The sequence below is a fragment of the Osmerus eperlanus genome, chromosome 2 (assembly GCF_963692335.1).
Source record: "Osmerus eperlanus chromosome 2, fOsmEpe2.1, whole genome shotgun sequence".
Taxonomy (NCBI): Eukaryota; Metazoa; Chordata; class Actinopteri; order Osmeriformes; family Osmeridae; genus Osmerus; species Osmerus eperlanus.
This window is the reverse complement of record NC_085019.1, coordinates 145,666-162,111: the sequence shown is the minus strand read 5'-3', so window position 1 is coordinate 162,111 and position 16,446 is coordinate 145,666. Positions and strand designations below refer to the sequence as shown.

The window sequence follows — 16,446 nt, the reverse complement described above, 5'->3', positions numbered from 1 at the left end:
TGAAGGCGTCTTTATGAGCCCGCCTCTTGGGCAGAACGGGAGAACAACAGGGCGTTTTCCACAGCAAAGAGCTACGATTGGCTCACTATTTAAAATAAATGTGTGTGGTTAGTGAATTTTCTTGCCAATCATACAAGAAGGACTCGTGAGCAACGTGAGCTGCTCTACATATTTTTTGGAAGAAGAAGAGAGGAAAGGGCAAACAAGTTATGTATGCCTGTGTATACTGTAGGGTATTAATGTGTTTTTATGTTGACCCTATAGGGTCAGAAGGGAATAGTGTGAAAAAACATTAACAAAACATTGATATAGACAAATAGTAAGCAAAAAACATAATAATGCAATAATAATGGTTGGTATTCATAAATTAAACTTATTCTACACTACTTAAGCATTTTTCCGACAGAAGCCTTAGGAAACACAGTCGCCACAACAAATATGGCCACCTAATCCACCGTTTTGTTAAACCAATCAGCGCCTTCAAAGGGAAACGTCATTTGACCGGGAAAACGGAAGTCACCCGTGCTTGCCGCGGCGAAATTTCACGAAATTAGAAGCGAGTGGCGGGAGTTATTTTCAAGCTGGGGAATAACTTGAAGTTCTAAAAGTAAACGACGGTAGCTACATAATTTGTATAGTAATTTAACTCACAGAAAAGTGATTGCTAAATAATCTGCCAATCCATCTAGCCAGTTCTGACAAGTTTATTTAGCCAAGTCGTAACATTAAGCCAGCTTGCGTTTGCTTGATTGTTTTGGTTAAGGTGACTATAGCTAGCTACGAGCTGGATACTCAACATAGCTTGTGTTAACGTAGCTAGCACTAGCTAACCTGAACGATTGTTAATAGGTATTTTGGTTAAAGTTAGCTAACATTGCTAGCATAGATGAACTATATAGCTGACACGATTGTTCGCACGGATTCAAATTGAACGCAAAGCAGTCATTTTATAGTCGGCTACATGTGGACATATTTTCTAACTTGCACAGGAAACTACTTAACTAGCTAGCTAACGAAAATAGAAATCATTGTTTAAGAATCGTCGATAACTAGCTATAAGCAACATTGCCTAATATGTAGCTAAATAACTACAATGTTGTCTTTAAGGTGATCAAGAAGTCTAACCCACTTTCATAATCATGAGTGAGGGGGTATTATCTCATGTGAAATTTAGGCTTGAATCGGAGGTACGTAATAGCCGGCATAGGTCCCATTATTTTCTAGTCAATAGACGGCAAGATGGCAGAAAGGAAATAACAGACGCTCCAAAATCTTTTGTTTGACATTAACAGTTTCCCGCTGTTCCCCATGTATTACACCAAAATGCTTCCATCCCATTTCCCCCTGAAATGCATTTCTGGTTTGTCTGCAGACACATGGAAGGTAAAAGACGGAATGGTGGCACCTTGATGGGCGGAGCGTCCCAAGCTAAGCGGGGTAAACAGACCGGGGATTGGGACGATGGCCCGTCGGGGTTTGAGGAAGAACTGGCTCATTTCGAAGAAGCCGAGATGGAAGCAGAGGAGAGGGAGGGGCAGGCAGGCCACGATGTCATCCCCGTAGGTGAGGCAACTAAACGGCAACGCCTAGTGCGACTTTGGCCTCTTTAGTCTTTGGTTTGAATTTAAAGGTATTTACCAAAATATTGTCTTTCATATCTTCGACTTTTTATAGGTGATCTGTTCTCTGCGGACCTCAACCCTCGCTGGCGCCGACCTAATGCCGCTAGTTTGGACCCCAACTTTGAAAAACTAATCTTCCAGCAGATTGACCTAGACTACTACCTAGGTATGGATCATATTCATTTAGGAAACTTACAAAACTCTTATCAACTATATATTACTATTGAATTATTGAAGTAATGAATGAACAGTGTGTCAAGTCAATTTTATTGATCCCACGATTTGTTTGTAGACAGGTATTAAAACACATTCAATCCATCATAAAATACTACTTAAAACAGCATACCTGACACCACACAAGACAACACACAATACAGCACAAGGATCACTTAATATTGAAAACCCAGAATAAGTTCCGTCCATAAATACTTCATGCCATTCATTTATGCACATTTAGCCTCCCAATGGCAAAACAAACAAAAGTCCCCAAATTGTTTTGTTCTGTGGGTGGGAGCTCTATACCTTCTTCCTGAAGGCAAGAGCTCAAACTCCGCCTTCAGGGGATGGTCAGTACAAGCCGATATGGAGTGGGTCTTCCTTGCAACCTGCCGAACATAAAGCTCAGAGAGCTGGACTTGGTTTACCCCAATAACTTTACTGGCCACTCTGACAAGCCGATCAAGCCTGTTCTTATTAGCCAGATTCAGATTCCCAAACCATACCACCACACAAAATGTCAGCACTGACTCAATAAAAGTTCTATAAAACAGCATCATCATTTTGGTGCACACCTTAAAAGATATGTGGGGTGAATGATCGGAGGATGATTCATTTAAGTTTGAAATGATGGTAAACAATTTACTGAAAATGGCTTGAATTTGAGTAATTGCTGAGAGACTTGACTGTACTGGGCAGTTGTGTTAGTGGTTGTTGTGTTCTCTGCCTCAGGCCCTGCCGTGGCTGGCATGCCGGGCCAGGCGCACAGCACTGTCCCCATCATACGCATGTTTGGAGTGACGGACCAGGGACACAGTGTTTGCTGTCATATCCATGGCTTTGCCCCCTACTTCTACACACCTGCACCCCCTGGTGAGAAACATGGCTCCCTGTACCTCTGGTTTTATGGCCAATGTCACAACAGCAAAAAACTCAGACATGTCTTCACAGTCAGAACTTACGAATCTCCGACTTGCCAAAAAACTGTCTTGGAGCTTCAGTGGATCAAACGGAGAGAGATACAAAACTGCTGCCATTTCTAAAATCAAACAAATCGCATCTCTAGTATGAACAAATTCAGCTGTTGCATATGAGTATAAATCACTAATAGTATGTTGGTTCTATTAAACGGCCACTGTGATTCTGTGAAACTGATGCTGGTCTTGTTTTTGATCGGTTGTGACTGACTCACAAGCCAAACAACATTGCTTCATTCATTCTGTTTATAGGTCTGCAATGCAAAGCCTTCAATATTCACTCTGACAAATGATCAATCCATTTGTCCATGTATCACTCCTTTGTTAGGGTTTACCAACATACACTTAGGTGAATTCAAAAGGGAACTCAACTCAGCTGTGCTGAAAGACATGCGCTCCAACAAGGACAACATATCTGTCACAGTGCTGGCAGTGGACATCACAAGCAAAGAAAGTGAGTTGAAGGAAGTTTCTGTAAATCTTTGTGTTTGCTGCATGTGTGTATTATTTTTGAAGCAGCCATTGATATGTCTGATCATAATGATGATCAGTCTTCCTGATGAAGTTTCCACCATCCTACTCTTCCAGGCATGTATAGTTACCATGGAAACAAGCCTGGGGACTTCCTGCGCATCACCATGGCGATGCCCCGCCTGATTGCCCCAGCAAAGAGACTCCTGGAGCAGGGGTTTAAGTTTGGCCCTTTTTCCACCCAGAGCTACCCTTCCTACGAGGCCAACATTGACTTTGAGATCAGGTGTGTGTGGTGAGATTTAATGTGTGTAGTATATGTGAAAAGGTGGATTTGGGATGGACAAAACCGTAACAGTCTACATGAACTTACAGGATCATTAAGGCTTGAATGCTTCTGAAACCCTTCCTGCCCCTCTCATAACCACTGACTGTAACTTTCATTCCACCAGGTTTATGGTGGACTGTGATGTAGTAGGCTGCTGCTGGATCGAGCTCCCTGCTGGAAAATACCGCCTGAGAGAAGAGAGGAGGGAGGGGGAGACAGACTCTGCCTACCCAGGCAAGGTGAGACAGGAAGGAGGGGGAGAGACAGACTCTGCCTACCCAGGCAAGGTGAGACAGGAAGGAGGGAGAGACAGACTCTGCCTACCCTGGCAAGGTGAGACAGGAAGGAGGGGGAGACAGACTCTGCCTACCCAGGCAAGGTGAGACAGGAAGGAGGGGGAGAGACAGACTCTGCCTACCCAGGCAAGGTGAGACAGGAAGGAGGGGGAGAGACAGACTCTGCCTACCCAGGCAAGGTGAGACAGGAAGGAGGGAGAGACAGACTCTGCCTACCCAGGCAAGGTGAGACAGGAAGGAGGGGGAGACAGACTCTGCCTACCCAGGCAAGGTGAGACAGGAAGGAGGGAGAGACAGACTCTGCCTACCCAGGCAAGGTGAGACAGGAAGGAGGGGGAGAGACAGACTCTGCCTACCCAGGCAAGGTGAGACAGGAAGGAGGGGGAGAGACAGACTCTGCCTACCCAGGCAAGGTGAGACAGGAAGGAGGGAGAGACAGACTCTGCCTACCCAGGCAAGGTGAGACAGGAAGGAGGGGGAGACAGACTCTGCCTACCCAGGCAAGGTGAGACAGGAAGGAGGGGGAGAGACAGACTCTGCCTACCCAGGCAAGGTGAGACAGGAAGGAGGGGGAGAGACAGACTCTGCCTACCCAGGCAAGGTGAGACAGGAAGGAGGGAGAGACAGACTCTGCCTACCCAGGCAAGGTGAGACAGGAAGGAGGGGGAGAGACAGACTCTGCCTACCCAGGCAAGGTGAGACAGGAAGGAGGGGGAGAGACAGACTCTGCCTACCCAGGCAAGGTGAGACAGGAAGGAGGGAGAGACAGACTCTGCCTACCCTGGCAAGGTGAGACAGGAAGGAGGGGGAGAGACAGACTCTGCCTACCCAGGCAAGGTGAGACAGGAAGGAGGGGGAGACAGACTCTGCCTACCCAGGCAAGGTGAGACAGGAAGGAGGGAGAGACAGACTCTGCCTACCCAGGCAAGGTGAGACAGGAAGGAGGGAGAGACAGACTCTGCCTACCCAGGCAAGGTGAGACAGGAAGGAGGGAGAGACAGACTCTGCCTACCCAGGCAAGGTGAGACAGGAAGGAGGGAGAGACACCCACCTGTATCTCCAAGCACAACTGGGTTTTGAGAAAAAAGAAAAAAACTGAATACCAGACTTGATCTCATTCTGTTTTCATTCTGTGTGTGTGTCCCTGCTGTGTGTCCAAGGTGTCTCTGAGTCAGTACGAGGTGGATGTGGGCTGGTCAGACCTGGTCGCCCACCCTGCCGAGGGGGACTGGCAGAGCATTGCTCCACTCAGGGTTCTCAGTTTTGACATTGAGTGTGCTGGAAGGAAAGGTACAGACTCTGTTTGTTTCTTCTGACTTCATGGAGACAGGAGATCAGCTGTGCATTTGTAAAAACTATTTTCATTTTAGACATTGTCAGGCATGATGTTTTCAGGCATGATGTTGTCAGGCATGATGTTTTCAGGCATGATGTTTTCAGGCATGATGTTTTCAGGCATGATGTTGTCAGGCATGATGTTTTCTGGCATGATGTTTTCAGGCATGATGTTTTCAGGCATGATGTTTTCAGGCATGATGTTTTCAGGCATGATGTTGTCAGGCATGATGTTTTCAGGCATGATGTTTTCAGGCATGATGTTGTCAGGCATGATGTTGTCAGGCATGATGTTTTCAGGCATGATGTTTTCAGGCATGATGTTTTCAGGCATGATGTTTTCAGGCATGATGTTTTCAGGCATGATGTTTTCAGGCATGATGTTTTCAGGCATGATGTTTTCAGGCATGATGTTTTCAGGCATGATGTTGTCAGGCATGATGTTGTCAGGCATGATGTTGTCAGGCATGATGTTGTCAGGCATGATGTTTTCAGGCATGATGTTGTCAGGCATGATGTTTTCAGGCATGATGTTTTCAGGGTTAGGGTTAGGGTCGGTACCCACTTACCAGTCAGTTTAGTTAGGGTTAGTTTCCATGTTACACACATTTAGTTTGTCGTACGAACAGTCTTTCTGTGACATGCTGGTGTGTTGAGTGTACAGCTCTATAGTTTGACTGTATGTCCATGTGTGTGTATTGACTTAGTTGTGTTGTATGGTCCCAGGCATCTTCCCCGAGGCAGACAAGGACCCTGTCATCCAGATCGCCTCCATGGTGCAGCGGCAGGGAGAGCTGGAGCCCTTCATCCGCACAGTGTTCACCCTGCAGGCCTGCGCCAGCATCGTAGGCTCCCAGATCCTGTGTTTCACACAGGAGAAGCAGTTACTGCAGGTACCAACACACACACACACACACACACACACACACACACAGGAGAAGCAGTTACTTTAGGTACCAACACACACACACACACACACACACAGGAGAAGCAGTTACTTTAGGTACCAACACACACACACACAGGAGAAGCAGTTACTTCAGGTACCAACACACACACACCCACACACACACACACACACAGGAGAATCAGTTACTTCAGGTACCAACACACACACACACACACACACACAGGAGAAGCAGTTACTTCAGGTACCAACACACACACACACACACACACACACACACACACACAGGAGAAGCAGTTACTTCAGGAACCAACACACACATTCACACTCGTTTGCACTTTCAGACCTTGGTCTGGCTGTTTCAGATCTTGGGACTAAATGTAGCAGTTGAACACATGTTGTGGATGCTGATTTTCAGAGCTGGGCAGAGTTTGTGAGGACAGTCGACCCAGACATCATCACTGGCTACAACATCCAGAACTTTGACTTTCCCTACCTGCTCAACAGAGCAGCAGCTCTGAAGGTGTGGAGAGTTCTACCTCATTCTGGATACTGAAACCTTTAACTCTGGGTGTCATATTTTCCTTTCCGACTGCAATATTTGTGTCCACAGGTCCATTTGTTTCCATACTTGGGCCGAGTTCGAGGCATCAAGTCGGTCCTGAAGGAGTCGAGCTTCCAGAGCAAACAGATGGGCCGCAGGGAGAACAAGACCATGAACATGGAGGGAAGGGTGCAGTTTGACCTGCTGCAGGTGAGCACACACTGACCCTGCACATCCAGTCATGTTGCCCATTCACTGCATAGTCATGTTTCATGAAGCTATTACGGATAGACATATAAAACATTTCACTGTTTACATTTGATTTTTTCCCAATAATTATTCAATTATGTTATATTGATGCTTTGTCATTTCTGGCCAGCTCAGTCCAAACAATGTCATGAACAATGTAATGTTTCCATAGGGTTTGATCAGCACTTCCATCCAAACATATGATTGCTAATATATAGTCAAATAATCTCCATTTAAATATTTAATGTTTAACAAAATGATGTTTACGCCCATCCCTAGAGCTATATTAAATGAAGTCTCTCTCCCTGTCTAACCCAGGTGCTACTGAGAGACTACAAGCTGCGCTCGTACACACTGAACTCTGTCAGCTTCCACTTCCTGCAGGAGCAGAAGGAGGATGTGCAGCATTCTATCATCACTGACCTGCAGGTGAGAGGATTCTATCATCACTGACCTGCAGGTGAGAGGATTCTATCATCACTGACCTGCAGGTCAGAGGATTCTATCATCACTGACCTGCAGGTCAGAGGATTCCACAACAGGGAGGAAGGGGAAAGGCACAAACTGCATGGATTGTACAAAGGCAACAAACTTGTGTGATAATCATATGATAACCCTGGTGTGTGATAACCATATGATAACCCTGGTGTGTGATAACCATGTGATAACCCTGGTGTGTGATAACCATGTGATAACCCTGGTGTGTGATAACCATGTGATAACCCTGGTGTGTGATAACCATGTGATAACCCTGGTGTGTGATAACCATATGATAACCCTGGTGTGTGATAACCATGTGATAACCCTGGTGTGTGATAACCATATGATAACCCTGGTGTGTGATAACCATGTTATCTGGTTGTTGTGTTCAGAATGGTAATGAGCAGACACGGAGGCGCCTGGCGGTATACTGTCTGAAGGATGCCTACCTGCCCCTGCGGCTGCTGCAGAAGCTCATGTGTGTCATCAACTACATGGAGATGGCCCGGGTCACAGGTGTGCCCCTCACCTACCTGCTCTCCAGGGGCCAGCAGATCAAAGTGGTGTCTCAGCTCCTGCGGCAGGTGAACACACTTACATGGACCTACATGTAGAATGTACAGACCTTTTAGAGTCTTGAGTTGTTTGTAACACTTGTGTTTGTGTGCATTAGGCCATGAGACAGGGGCTGGTCATGCCTGTGGTGAAGACGGAGGGAGGGGAGGACTACACTGGAGCCACTGTCATCGAGCCAGAGAAAGGGTTTGTACTCGTGCCTGTTTGAATGATGGAGTCAAGTTCATCTCTCTGTTTGCATCTCCTTCTAACTGTATGACGTCCTTTGGTTTTCTAAGGTACTACAGTGTTCCCATTGCTACTCTGGACTTCTCATCCTTGTACCCGTCAATCATGATGGCCCATAACCTGTGCTACACAACCTTGCTTCAGAAGGGCACTGCAGAGAAACTGGGGTGAGATGCTTGTGGTCTCACTAGGTGAAGGAACGCTCTCCATGGAGAGCAACATGTTTAGAATACTTTTCATATTTGAGCAACCTGTCACAGGAACTTCTTCTTATCACAGTGACCTTCTAGAAAGGTCCTGACCCCAAGCACAGCATTTAAGTTTATTGTTATGGGAATGTAGAAAGTGTCAAGCAACCAAATCAAATCATATGTAATCAAGTGGTTGCTTGACACAATCATATTTAATCAAGTCAATAACAAAATCTCTAAAAACCAAAAAGTTATCTTTTTCGTTCCATAAGGTGATGGTGTTTCCTTTCTCAGTCTTTCAGCAGAGGACTTCATAAAGACTCCCACAGGTGACCTGTTCGTCAAGAGCTCTGTGAGGAAGGGACTTCTGCCTGAAATTCTGGAGAACCTGCTATCTGCCAGGAAGAGGTTGGGACAGCGAACAGTCCCCTGCTGGTTGGGCTGGTCATGTTAGGGATGTTGCTGTTGGTTATGTTAAGGTCATTAGGGATGTTGCTGTTGGTTATGTTAAGGTCATTAGGGTTAGTTGCTTGAGGTGAGATTTGGGATAAAAAGCTCCCAGTTTGGCCAGAGATCAGTCTGGTGAACTCAGGACCAGTGGACAAAAACTTTTCCAAAAAAGATAACATACGTCTTAGGCACAAATAAAACATTTTGGAAGTAAAAAAAATGCTTTAAGAAATAATGAAATGAAAACACTAAACAAAAATGTTCACAGCATTGCATTTTTATACTGCTGCACAAATGGAAAAAAAGACAATACTCATGTAAAAAGTATTGTAATCCCAAGACCTTTGCACAGTACTGTACATTTAAATAATCTTTAAAATGTCCTGTACCTTAATTTGTCCCCATGTTTTTGCGCAGAGCCAAGGCTGAGCTGAAGAAAGAGACAGATCCTTTTAAGCAGCAGGTGTTGGACGGACGCCAGCTGGCTCTCAAGATCAGCGCCAACTCTGTGTACGGCTTCACTGGGGCTCAGGTGGGCAAGCTGCCCTGCCTGGAGATCTCTCAGGTAAGCCCAGCCCAGCTACACATCCACGCACCCGCCGCCAGCTTGGACATCTGACTAAATGTCTTTCTCCTTTAGAGTGTCACCGGTTTTGGCAGGCAGATGATTGAGAAAACCAAACAGCTGGTGGAGTCTAAGTACACCATCTCCAATGGTTACCAGGCTGATGCCAAGGTGAGGGGTGTTGCGTCCCATTGTTAGACCATCTAACAATGCGTCTCTATTGTAAAATGTCTCTCTGTATGTGTTTTAAATAGTTGTTGTTTGTGCTTGTGTGAGGTGATCTACGGGGACACAGACTCTGTGATGGTGAAGTTGGGGGTGCCGACCGTGCGAGACGCCATGGAGCTGGGCAGGGAGGCAGCACACTGGGTCTCCTCCCACTTCACTCCTCCCATCAAGCTGGAGTTTGAAAAGGTTCCCTACTTCAGCTCCTCATTTGATCCTTAAAGCTTTCAAGTGCTCTCTGTGGATGGATGCTGGCATGGCCAGACGTGACGGTCTGAGAGGCCATCTCTTTATTAACTACCTGTAGACAGTCTGAGAGGCCAGCTCTTTATTAACTACCTGTAGACAGTCTGAGAGGCCATCTCTGTAGATTTGAGAAAAGTGATCATTGTTCACCCTATTCCTGCTATTGGAGCTGTTTACACAAGGATGATGAAACGAGGAGATCAAGGTATCATGCTGGGATGTGTGAAAGAGAATCGGTCTTGGCCTCTAGACTTTACACTCATTCCTACATGGAAACGCTGGTACTCTTAACCTGCTGTGTTTCCTATGAATTGCTTCCTTCAGTAGAAGGACTTGTTGAACCCATCCTTCCAAACTCCTCAGGTTTACTACCCATATCTGCTGATCAACAAGAAACGCTACGCTGGCCTCTACTTCTCCTCCAGCTCTGACACGCACGACAAGATGGACTGCAAGGGCATTGAGACAGTGCGTCGAGACAACTGTCCTCTAGTGGCAAACCTCATCAACACATGCCTGCAGAACATCCTCATAGACAGGTACGTCCTCATAGACGGGTACATCCTCATAGACAGGTACATCCTCATAGACGGGTACATCCTCATAGACGGGTACATCCTCATAGACGGGTACATCCTCATAGACGGGTACATCCTCATAGACGGGTACATCCTCATAGACGGGTGCATCCTCATAGACGGGTACATCCTCATAGACAGGTACGTCCTCATAGACGGGTACATCCTCATAGACGGGTACATCCTCATAGACGGGTACATCCTCATAGACGGGTGCATCCTCATAGACAGGTACGTCCTCATAGACGGGTACATCCTCATAGACGGGTGCATCCTCATAGACGGGTGCATCCTCATAGACGGGTGCATCCTCATAGACGGGTACATCCTCATAGACGGGTACATCCTCATAGACGGGTGCATCCTCATAGACGGGTGCATCCTCATAGACGGGTGCATCCTCATAGACGGGTACATCCTCATAGACAGGTGCATCCTCAGACAGGTGCTGTCTGTTAAGCTAACAGCAGGAGGGCTGAGACGGCAGGATACAGATCAGTCCTGGTGGCCTGCTGCTCTCCGTCTCCGCCCTGCTAGATGGACGAGGTCTGGTGATGAAGGGTGGACGAGGTCTGGTGATGAAGGGTGGACGAGGCCTGGTGATGAAGGGTGGACGAGGTCTGGTGATGAAGGGTGGACGAGGTCTGGTGATGAAGGGTGGACGAGGCCTGGTGATGAAGGGTGGACGAGGCCTGGTGATGAAGGGTGGACGAGGCCTGGTGATGAAGGGTGGACGAGGCCTGGTGATGAAGGGTGGACGAGGCCTGGTGATGAAGGGTGGACGAGGCCTGGTGATGAAGGGTGGACGAGGTCTGGTGATGGAGGGTGGACGAGGCCTGGTGATGAAGGGTGGACGAGGCCTGGTGATGAAGGGTGGACGAGGCCTGGTGATGAAGGGTGGACGAGGCCTGGTGATGAAGGGTGGACGAGGTCTGGTGATGAAGGGTGGACGAGGCCTGGTGATGAAGGGTGGACGAGGCCTGGTGATGAAGGGTGGACGAGGTCTGGTGATGGAGGGTGGACGAGGCCTGGTGATGAAGGGTGGACGAGGTCTGGTGATGAAGGGTGGACGAGGTCTGGTGATGAAGGGTGGACGAGGTCTGGTGATGAAGGGTGGACGAGGTCTGGTGATGGAGGGTGGACGAGGCCTGGTGATGAAGGGTGGACGAGGCCTGGTGATGAAGGGTGGACGAGGTCTGGTGATGAAGGGTGGACGAGGCCTGGTGATGAAGGGTGGACGAGGCCTGGTGATGAAGGGTGGACGAGGCCTGGTGATGAAGGGTGGACGAGGCCTGGTGATGAAGGGTGGACGAGGTCTGGTGATGAAGGGTGGACGAGGCCTGGTGATGAAGGGTGGACGAGGCCTGGTGATGGAGGGTGGACGAGGCCTGGTGATGGAGGGTGGACGAGGCCTGGTGATGGAGGGTGGACGAGGTCTGGTGATGAAGGGTGGACGAGGCCTGGTGATGAAGGGTGGACGAGGTCTGGTGATGAAGGGTGGACGAGGTCTGGTGATGAAGGGTGGACGAGGCCTGGTGATGGAGGGTGGACGAGGTCTGGTGATGAAGGGTGGACGAGGTCTGGTGATGAAGGGTGGACGAGGCCTGGTGATGAAGGGTGGACGAGGCCTGGTGATGGAGGGTGGACGAGGCCTGGTGATGAAGGGTGGACGAGGTCTGGTGATGGAGGGTGGACGAGGCCTGGTGATGAAGGGTGGACGAGGTCTGGTGATGGAGGGTGGACGAGGCCTGGTGATGAAGGGTGGACGAGGCCTGGTGATGGAGGGTGGACGGGGGTTTTCAGTCAGTACCTGTTGTTTGAGTCTCTCCCTGCTTTGTCTACCCAGGGACCCCCAGGGTGCTGTTGCCCACGCCAAAGAGATCATCTCAGACCTGCTGTGTAACCGCATCGACATCAGCCAGCTGGTCATCACCAAGGAGCTGACACGAACGGCCCAGGAATACACTGCCAAGCAGGCTCATGTGGAGCTGGCTGAGAGGTAGGGGCAGGAGAGGGGAGGAGAGGGACAACATCAGGGAGAGCAGAGGAGGTATGGAGGGAGGGTGGGAAAGACTGAGGATGTGAAGAGGATAGATGAGTATGGTAGGGAGAGGGGGTGAGACATACATAGTCTTTACTGCCTTGTTGAGCCCAGCACATGTCTTGCTAGTGTAAAATATATACAACATATTATGTTGTTTCTGTATAGTTTTGCTAAGTAGCCTTCTCAACTCTTTGTGCTTGTGCAGAATGAGGAAGAGAGACGCTGGCAGCGCCCCCAACCTAGGAGACAGAGTTCCCTACGTCATCATCAAAGCTGCCAAAGGAGTGGCGGCCTACATGAAGTCTGAGGTGAGGAGAAGCTGTCATGAGGTCCTACCTGCCCCACACACACACTCAGCCGTGTGTGTGTGTGTTGCCTTCTCTCAGCCATGTGTGTGTGTGTGTGTGTTGGCAGGACCCCATCTATGTGCTGGAGAACAACATTCCTATCGACTCCCAGTACTATCTGGAGCAGCAGCTGTCCAAGCCGCTGCTCCGCATCTTTGAGCCGATCCTGGGAGAGAGCAAGGCTGAGAGCGTCCTGCTCAGTGAGTACTCACATCACGTCTGAACACGCAATTACATCATAGCTCTGAAAGTTCCAAATCAATGAAAGGAATAAAGATGAGTTCAAGACAAGTTCAATGTATTTATTACACAAATGTGTGATGCAGGTGTCTGGTACACTCAAGTTGAGTATCACAGAAGACTGAACAATGAATACAGGAAATCAAGAGAGTATATGGTATCACAATATGGGAGGATACAATATGATTAACATTGCCTTCGCAGGCACTGAAAAAGGACACAGAATGCCAGATAGCTTTTGTTTAGGTCTTTGGATAGGGCTCCTAGAAATGGCCTTGACGTTCCTTCTATTTTCCTCATTCAAAGTTGCATGGCATTATACACTTTGGTAATACACTTTAATAATATGACCTCTGATCAACCGTAGTGTTACAGGTATTTCCTAGTCGCTTCTTACAAAGACCCAACTTATGGCTATACAGGCATAATAAAACAGTATAATGACAATTTATCAATCATACAAGAAACATAATTAATAGTTAGGCATATTTCTGTCCTGGACATAACCAAGGGTTATGTGCTCATGAGCTTAATATTGCAAAGTATAGATCAAACATTGTTTATTGTATTCAGAACTTTTCAAACAGTATAGAAGTAATAAAGTAATCATTATCTTTAATTGTTGTAAACTGATCAATGGTCAGACCACTTCACATCTCATCTGGAGTCTTCATTTCATATTGGCCCTAATTTGATAGAAATGGAATACTGCTGTAAGATTCTGTCAGTCTGCAACATGTTTTCATTATTGGTGTTCTTAAAAAATATATATATATATTTAGACCTCATAGCCGAATTGTGATCATTTTTGCACAATTGTGTTCCAAAATCACTTGTGTAATCACAACGTTTTTTGGCCCCCAAAACGTGAAACGGCTGATGCTGGGTTTGGCCTTTGCTCATGGTACAGGTGAGTCATGTTGCCTTGATCCTGAGACACTGTGTTCTTCTCACCTGATGTTTCCAGAGGGAGACCACACCCGCTGCAAGACTGTGCTGACCTCTAGGGTGGGTGGGCTCATGGCGTTCGCTCAGAAGCGGAGCACCTGTATTGGCTGCAGAGCCGTGCTCAAGACGGACGGTAGGCTCTGATGCTTCTCTGGGCAGCAACTGTTGAAGCTTCCAAACATATTGGATCTTAACCTCCATTGGCATGTCTATGTTCCTGAAGTTGTCAGGTTTGTCTAATTGCTTCCTCCAGTGGCCGTGTGTGACTTCTGTAAGAGGAAGGAGTCAGAGTTGTACCAGAAAGAGGTAATTCACATAAAGTATATACTAGATATCTATCTAATATTGTTTCTTTGATGCTTCATACTTCTCTTATACAGTACCAGTCAAAAGTTTGGACACATCATTCAAGGTTTTTTCTTTATAATTTTTTATTTATTTATTGTGCAGTGTAGAATAATAGTTAAGACATGAAAACGGTACATCTAGGACCTGGCAAAGAAATATTAGGTTAGGATGCACAGTGATGTGGACTAACACGTGTAGACAGTGATGTGTGTTGTGGACTAACACGTTTCCATGACACCAGATTTGTCACCTGAGCACCCTGGAGGAGCGCTTCTCTCGTCTGTGGACTCAGTGCCAGCGCTGCCAAGGGTCCCTCCATGAGGATGTGCTCTGCACCAGGTACACACACACACACACACACACACACACACACTGCCATGATGACCTGCTCTGCACCAGGTCAGGTACACACACACACACACTGTTTACTGTTCATCTCCTCACAGCACGCTGATGTGCTTCGTATGAGATGTCGTCCTGGCGCTAACCATAACCCCCACACACACACACACCTATACAGGCATGCTCCATGTGAACACACACACACACTGTTATAGGCATGCTCCATGTGAACACAGTGGAACACACACACACACCTATACAGGCATGCTCCATGTGAACACAGTGGAACACACACACCTATACACACACACATTAACAACCACTGTCACTAAACACATGTATATGGAGCCACTAACACTTGCTCCTCCCCCTGCAGTCGAGACTGTCCCATCTTCTACATGAGGAAGAAGGTGCAGAAAGACCTTGATGACCAGGAGAAGCTGGTTTCTCGGTTTGGTTGGTGAAACATGAAGGACGACGGTGCTCCACACTCGCCCTGCTAGACTGTCTCCATGAGGCAGTTCTGCACATGTATGAACACGTCTCACATTAGTGTTTTGGAAACATAAATGAATAATAAATGGTAACTTTTTGTACAGAACTTGAAATAAGAATGAAGTAAATCAGCGTCTGATCTTTTTTTAAAGGACGTCGACTCTCCTTCATATACTAGAGTCCCTAAATATAGAACCCTGTGCCTCCAATGACTGCCACCCAGGAGGTGGAACTGGATGAATGCACCTTGTGACAGTTACAAAGTTCAGCCATCTGTACAGGACTAGTTCAGGCTGTAAACGTGCTGCATGCTAGTCCTGTCCTAACCCCAGCAGGTACACCTGCTGCATGCTAGTCCTGTCCTAACCCCAGCAGGTACACCTGCTGCATGCTCTCTCAGCCTGTTGTAGGATACAGCAAAGAAATGAACAGATTTAATCTGAAGTGCTGGTCTCACAGTGATCTTTACTAAAATGTTTCCAAATCCCCAAGGCAGGTTGAGGATACCATGACAAACATGGAGATGCTCACAGCCTTACAACTGACTGGCCATTAAAGACTGGAGGCATGTGGATCAAATGTCCTGTATAAAGATTCACAGTAACAACTGACAATAGTTAGGGATGGAACATAAATGGTGACACGCTTGTATGAAAATGTTTCAAGAACATAATGAGGTTAAGTAGAGATTGTTGCCAAAACCTGATTACCTGGTATTTGCAAGTAAACTAACAATGCATACATGTTAATGAAACCATTGTGTTCTTTAAATGCTATACTGTGTTAGTCTAAGTTGTACCATGTATTTTCTTGGTACACACCTTAATATATGAATATTCCTAGTAATGTAATACTGTTGCCTTATGAAAGAAAACAATACACTACAACCTGTGTTCATTGTACAACTGTCGAAAACCAAATGGAACAAGTAATGACATGGACAGACAGCCAATGATTAACATTGGTAAGTAATGTGACCAATAAGCTTTCAGAACAGGAATCTGATGGGGCGTATGTACACCCTTCCTGTCAGACAAGGGCTTGGATCTCTGATGGGATTACAGGAAGTGCAGAGTGAGGGGACAGGCTTGGTCTGTGTTATAGTATAGGGCAGTGAGGGGACAGGCTTGGTCTGTGTTATAGTATAGGGCAGTGAGGGGACAGGCTTGGTCTGTGTTATAGTATAGGGCAGTGAGGG

General features: G+C 47.0%; 1 protein-coding gene across 1 annotated transcript; it reads left to right on the top strand.

The window, feature by feature from the left end:
* Window positions 1-46: 46 nt before the first annotated feature.
* On the top strand, window positions 47-16,329 carry pold1 (polymerase (DNA directed), delta 1, catalytic subunit). Its single transcript, XM_062484489.1, has 27 exons — window positions 47-154; window positions 1,373-1,563; window positions 1,675-1,788; window positions 2,571-2,711; window positions 3,144-3,269; window positions 3,404-3,572; window positions 3,739-3,853; window positions 5,071-5,200; window positions 5,972-6,138; window positions 6,571-6,675; window positions 6,766-6,906; window positions 7,264-7,374; window positions 7,818-8,009; window positions 8,099-8,187; window positions 8,280-8,396; window positions 8,715-8,828; window positions 9,288-9,435; window positions 9,511-9,606; window positions 9,712-9,849; window positions 10,270-10,445; window positions 12,331-12,483; window positions 12,734-12,836; window positions 12,943-13,075; window positions 14,083-14,196; window positions 14,317-14,369; window positions 14,653-14,750; window positions 15,130-16,329. The coding sequence occupies exons 2-27, from the start codon at window positions 1,377-1,379 to the stop codon at window positions 15,215-15,217; spliced, it is 3,318 nt and encodes a 1,105-aa protein (XP_062340473.1). The 5' UTR covers window positions 47-154; window positions 1,373-1,376; the 3' UTR covers window positions 15,218-16,329.
* Window positions 16,330-16,446: the final 117 nt, after the last annotated feature.

What these genes read in the sequence shown, in the direction of transcription:
- pold1 (XM_062484489.1), top strand. Translation starts at nt 1,377, where the DNA reads ATGGAAGGTAAAAGACGGAATGGTGGCACCTTGATGGGCGGAGCGTCC. An exon ending in GTTACCAGGCTGATGCCAAG is followed by an intron (nt 9,607 to 9,711) that starts GTGAGGGGTGTT and finishes TGCTTGTGTGAG; the next exon opens with GTGATCTACGGGGACACAGA. An exon ending in TCAAGCTGGAGTTTGAAAAG is followed by an intron (nt 9,850 to 10,269) that starts GTTCCCTACTTC and finishes CAAACTCCTCAG; the next exon opens with GTTTACTACCCATATCTGCT.